Raw genomic sequence first — 6,012 nt, 5'->3', positions numbered from 1 at the left:
CGCCCATTGCTGGCTCATGTCCAGCTTTTCATCCACCAGTACCCCCAAGTCCTTCTCGGCAGGGCTGCTCTCAATCCCTTCATCCCCCAGCCTGTATTGATACCAGGGGTTGCCCCGACCCAGGTGCAGGACCTTGCACTTGGCCTTGTTAAACCTCATGAGGTTCACACAGGCCCACTTCTCCAGCTTGTCCAGGTCCCTCTGGATGGCATCCCATCCCTCTGGCGTGTCGACCACGCCAGAGGGACCACGCCACCATATCTTTGCAAGGTATATAATTATTCCTAGGCACAACAACCTCCCACGGATAAAAAGCCTGTCAGAATTTGTACCAAAGGACACTGTTGATACTGTGCCAACAGAGGATCCCACTACCAGAAAAGAAAAGGGCAGACCTTGACCATGGCCTGAGACCGATTGTATTAAACCTGGCAAAGGACATTTGTCTTCTTACGATTCCACACTTGAATTATTTGGCCAGCGCAGCAGAATTAGAAAGTGGACCCTTCCCAAACATAAGAAATGTGCTTCCCAGTGTAAAACAACCAGTTTGGATCTTTGTTATAATGCCTCGAGTTTTTTGCAGACTCAGACTCCGAGCTATCAAGGATGGCTCTACCTGCTCTCAGAGACAGAAAAGTCCTGAAGAGAGAAAGTAAGCAATGAGAAGAATAAAAAGAAAAATTCCTGAGAGCTTACCAAAATCACTTATGTTTTCAGTCTTCGTAAGATGAATGTGATAAACATTTAATGGACAAATTTCTATTTCATCATACACCTGTTGGAAAAAAACAATAACAGAAGTCATCAAATTCTGAAGTTGCAAGCATCAAAACCCAAAGGTACTGCATGAGAAATAAGCACAATGCTCTTTGCATCAATAAAGAGACGAAACTTGCTGTCTTTACACAGAGAACTGTGTTACTGTGCAAGCATCACCGGTATCAGTGGGACTAAATGCAGAGTAAGCTAAAGATAGAAAACCCAGCCTGGAGCAGAGACTGACGCTTTGCTTTTGTACCAGAAGCCCCACTTAAATCTTCAAACGGTTCTTGAAGAGAGTGTTTGCAGTGCCTAGCTACCCAAATGTCTGCATAGGCATGGACTGTGTGAATAAGGATGGCAGAATGCAATCCAGGAACAGCTTTAAAACCTTCTTTTAGATCTAAATCACACATATTTATAGGTGATAATCCAAATGTTGCTACAGACATCACAGAGCTTTATCTAAAACGAGTCACACTTTCCTGGTCTACTATATATTCGTATGGTTCAGGAGCACAATACTCAGTATTTTCATCAACCAGTCTTCTGAGTTGTAGGCCATAGTGTCTTGGCTCCAGCTGTTTCATCTAAGGAATAAAGAGAATGGTGTTTGGAATTTGTTATTTATTTCCAGAATCCCAGAAGACAAAGAATTGACACACACATACAAAAAGGTCATTAGAAATCATGCAAAAGCAATCCTCAACATTTTCTAACTATTTTTGTGGTATAAACAAAACTAGCTGCATTGCTTAGAAGAGAAGGTTCAAGTGCAATTTCCATTTTCCCTTACGATCCTCCCAAATCCTTTCATAAACACTGTCTTGGCTATTAGATTAACTGAGCACTGCTATATATTTCCAAAGATATCACAACTGTTTTCTGTCCTTTTGAACTTAAACTCACAACCATCTTTTTCTGTGACTACTTTTAATGACTCAGTTCTGCTGAGCAACTTTTTCTTCTGATGTAGAAAATGTCTATGCGTGTATGGGCTGTTAGGAGAGGGGATGGGATGGGAAGCAGGTTCCCTAAGGGTTTGCCTTTATTGGATTTTATTTTTATTGCTGGGTTTCATCTACGATCAGAGAGTTTCACCTATTTTTTTTCACCACGTGAGGTCAAAGCAAAAATCCTGTCTCAACAGGAAGCCAAAGGGAAATAGGAATATTCCCAAAGGGTATTAGCCCAAAAGTGTTGAGCCCCTGATGGGATTCTCTCTGAAAATCAGGATGCTGGTGAGACTGCTGCACAAAACATTTCATTTTAGCATGTTAATAGAGCAACATTTCTAAAACAGGAGGAAGCAACATTTCTAAAAGAGGAGGAATGACTGCATCCCTGAGGGTTATTTAACCTCTTTAACGCATCTCTGCAGCTTGCAAAATCTAAATCTACTGAGTAACTAGCAATTACCTTAACATTTTATTATGTGTAACAGTTTACGAGTTGCATGTGTTCTGTATCCTGAACAATTGTATTCAAATGCACATTTTTTTCTATATGTGCTATCCAAAAGCCTCAGATGGAAAACAGAAATGAGAAAAGTATAAACCCCATAAAGCATGAATGAAGGGAAAAAAAACAACCCCTTTGAACTTTATCCTTATACACATAACATTCAAACATGTTCTGTTAAGAAGAAAGATTCCTTACACTCACCAGAGCAGAATGAAAACGTAAGAAGGAAAAGAACCAGGACAGATTAGCAGAAAGTATTCAGCATTAGAGAATGCTTATGAAAAGCTTTACACACAGAATAGAAAGAAAAAATAAAACAGAAAAACATTTAAGAAAAAAATCAAATAATTTAAAACTAAATTTTCATGCGATACAGGCAACAAAAATTAAAAGTCAACTTTACAATTACAAATACTTTGAAATTATGGAGTAAGAGAGGTAAGGAATTTCCTTTTCAACTTAATTTTACGTTTATAAATTTTATTTCCCCTTTCAGAGGTCGTGCATGTCACTGTAACTACTTCCAAATGTTTCAGCTCTACCGTGCCATCTGGTGGTCAAATAATGTCTCAGACAATCCCTTTAGCCTGACTAGGTACAGTGAATTTTTAAAAAAGCCAGGCATTAAACTGTTTCTCCAGGATTCAGTCTCCACCAGCAAAAGCAATGAGAAGATAATTTATTCTCAGTGATGCCACAGAGACGCATTGTGACTTGGCTAAATCTTGTGCTTATTTTCATTTAAAAACTATAGTTGGCCCTGGATTTTTAGAAACTTGTAATAATTTTTTTTGTTGTTTACAACATTGTCAGGTGCAAAGAGCCATTAAATTGGGTCCTTTCCTCCATTAGAAGCCTCAAAATTCATTAACTTCAAGCCAGTTGAATGAGCTCACCTGAAAGTTCACACTAACCTATGCCAAAAGCTACAGCTGGATTTTGTACAGAGCAGGACTCCTTTTTTTCCTGTTTTTCCCCTTTATTTGTGAAGTAAATAAACTATATTTACCAGTTGTCAGAAAACAGAACTTGGGAGTAAAGTTAGTTTTTCCAAAAAGCCTGTTTGCATAATTTAAGTGACTTGATTCATTAAGTTAGAGCTAAATTCAAGCACTGACACATACGGAGACAAAGGTGCTAGGTACACTGCGATGTTCTAGAGGTGCTGGTCTTTTGTCTGTAGTTAAAATTGGTATTTCTACTTTACCCTCAACCTGTGACCCAGTTTTCTGTCCCAAGATCTATAGCAAACCCTCTCAAATTGCTGGCACTGACTTTCAGAAGGGAATGCACTCTTTGAAATTCACAAGTAGAGCTGGTATTTAATTAAAAGCTTAAAAGGGTCCTTTAAGAAGCAAATATATATCATAGCCTTTGTCACAGCAGTCTTAAATGTCTTAATCTCCTGGCATTAACTCAACCAGTCCCCGTTACTCCTCTGTGATTAATTTGTACAGAACAACTGGGGTCGCTGCAATGACAACGTAGAGTGGACACGTGCTGAGATTTCTCAGGGGCTGACTACCTGGCAAGCCGTCACCGCTCTTTAAGTATTCACTGTGCGCTGACTGGAGCAACGCTTCTTGAAAACCTTTCCACAACCCTGCTACCTCGGCTACAATACACAAATAACACAACTAAAGGAAACAGAGCAGTGTGCCTTAATACAGTGAGAGGGAGATGCTGGTATCGTGCTCTCACTATTTAGACATCCTCTGATATATTACGTTCCTTCTCAAGTCCACAGCTATTAACAAGGTGCAATTGTACATGAAAACTGAGTACCTTGCATGCCAAAGACAAAACATCTTCCACCCTGTGCTCTGGCTTGAGGGTCAGTGCCACTCCTTGGCCGTCACAAAAGTGAACATATGTTTGTGTTTCCCAAGCACTCTCCTTCTGGATGCTCTCTGGCACTGAGCAGTAGACATTCAAAAAGTCATCGACTTGCTGCTGGAAACAAGGGAAAAACGTACAACATATGTGGATGTTGCAAAAAAACCCAAAAGTACAATTACATTGGCAGTTTGCAGTGGATATGTACTTAGACATGGTACTGTGTATTTCCCCATGGCGAGACAGGGACAAAGTTCTGTTACCTGCTCTCATTCACTATCAAAGACTTGATTTTCTTAAGAACAGACTGCACTTCCTCTGCATTCCCATTACGGGCTTTTATGCCTTCATCTGATATTAACTGTTGATTTAACTCGTAGCTACCTGATATTATATCACAGTGCGAATGAATTCTTAAGAAGAACTGACTACTACAATTTTACCTAATTGACAAATGCAAAAAAAGCGGAATTATTGTAATTTTGACAGAAAATGATAATATAGTAAACTTCCAGCAGAGAGCACTGTGGAGCAAGGCTTGCCATAACATAATAAAGGACTAAAGCAGGAATAAAGTGTTCCTATTCTATTTACAGTTTAAGAACATATTGTTTCATAGGTAGCACAGGGTATTTGCCTGTTTACCATTTTGCTTCACATTCACCCTCGTCCCAAAGCCACTCCGCTTGATCAAATAACAACATCCACCCTGAATAAATTCCCTGTCATTTTTTCACCCTTCATTTTCACACTTTCTCTTGTACTGCACTTCAGGCTACACGTTTCAAAGGAAGCCACACAAGAAGAAAAACACTGAGAGCTGTTCAGAATTTCGAGTGTCACCTATATATTTGGGTCTGCCTATTCAGCACGTCACTCAAATACCCACATCAAGGCATTTAAGTTTATGCAGATAGGGTCCCTCAATTCCCCTCACAGTCAATGGAAAGGGACAATAACCCTGCAAAGTGGCAGAACTGCCACCCAAGACATGTCTTAAGATATCCTGAGCTGTTCTCGGGAGTGCCTACCTCCCTAATGCTTTTTCTTTGTATTTTTGTTTGTTTGTTTGGGTTGGGGGCGGTTGTTGCCTACATAAAGGCCCTTGATTATGCAATTCTTACTCCTGGCTCTGCAGGGTACAAGCCCAGGGGTGCACTGCGATTAAAAGTTGCAGTAAAGTCACTGCACAGGGACTGCTTCCCCTGCTGCAGGCAGCAGTTATTGACAACAATCTACCAGTAGCAACAGAGACACCAATATTATTTTGTTTTTCCAAATAACAACTGTGGCTGTGAAAATTATGTAGTAAGCAATCTTACTCAGGTAATTACCAAACAACGCAGAAATTCAGGTTGCAGCCAACCCTGAGTATGGCACAGGGTTGATGTCAGCGTAACACTGCTTTTGGCAGAATAATATTAATGAATTAATGGCATTCACGAATCTTATACCTGTTGCTCAACTGTCCCTTTTAACTAGTTGAAAATGAAATTTCAATTAACACAGGTCCATGGAAATCCTACTAAAATCCAGCAACTACTATACATAACAGGAATGCTGTTATGCTACTGCAATTAATGGAGCGATGAAATCTACACCAGGTGAAGTTTCACCTCGGTGGCTGTGGTTCCAGACTGCTCATAACACTGGTGTCGTTGAAGAAGGTAATTCCCATAGAAGCATGGTCCTCTCAGGAAGCACTAAATCAAGTGCCTGGGAATGAACGCTGCCCTCCTTCCACGGTGTAAATAACAGAAAGGAGAAAGGGCAAGGCAAGCAGGCTGCGAGAGTTGAGCAGGAATGAGTCAGACTGAATTCTCCGGCGGCTTCCTCCAGGGAAAACCAAAGCTACGGTGCCTCAGCTAGGGAGATGCTCCCAGCAGCTCAGAGGTTTGTAACTACCACAATGGTTTATTGCACTGCAACAGTAGTTCTTCAAATCTGTCC

At 40.5% G+C, this 6,012-nt stretch overlaps 1 protein-coding gene across 1 annotated transcript in view; it reads right to left on the bottom strand.

Annotated features, from left to right (window-relative positions):
- The window catches only part of TIAM2 (T-cell lymphoma invasion and metastasis 2), a 96,456-nt gene that overhangs the window by 55,783 nt on the left and 34,661 nt on the right, over positions 1–6,012 (bottom strand). Inside the window, exons 9-11 of the mRNA XM_019472645.1 lie at positions 4,012–4,179; positions 1,242–1,352; positions 700–778 (exon numbers count right to left, since the gene is read on the bottom strand). Coding sequence (XP_019328190.1) covers positions 700–778; positions 1,242–1,352; positions 4,012–4,179 — 358 coding nt within the window. The remainder of the gene's footprint in view (positions 1–699; positions 779–1,241; positions 1,353–4,011; positions 4,180–6,012) is intronic.

Source organism: Aptenodytes forsteri, unplaced genomic scaffold (assembly GCF_000699145.1).
Source record: "Aptenodytes forsteri isolate BGI_AS27 unplaced genomic scaffold, ASM69914v1 Scaffold82, whole genome shotgun sequence".
Taxonomy (NCBI): domain Eukaryota; kingdom Metazoa; phylum Chordata; class Aves; order Sphenisciformes; family Spheniscidae; genus Aptenodytes; species Aptenodytes forsteri.
The sequence above is the reverse complement of the archived record's forward strand: the minus strand, read 5'-3'. Positions and strand labels throughout refer to the sequence as shown.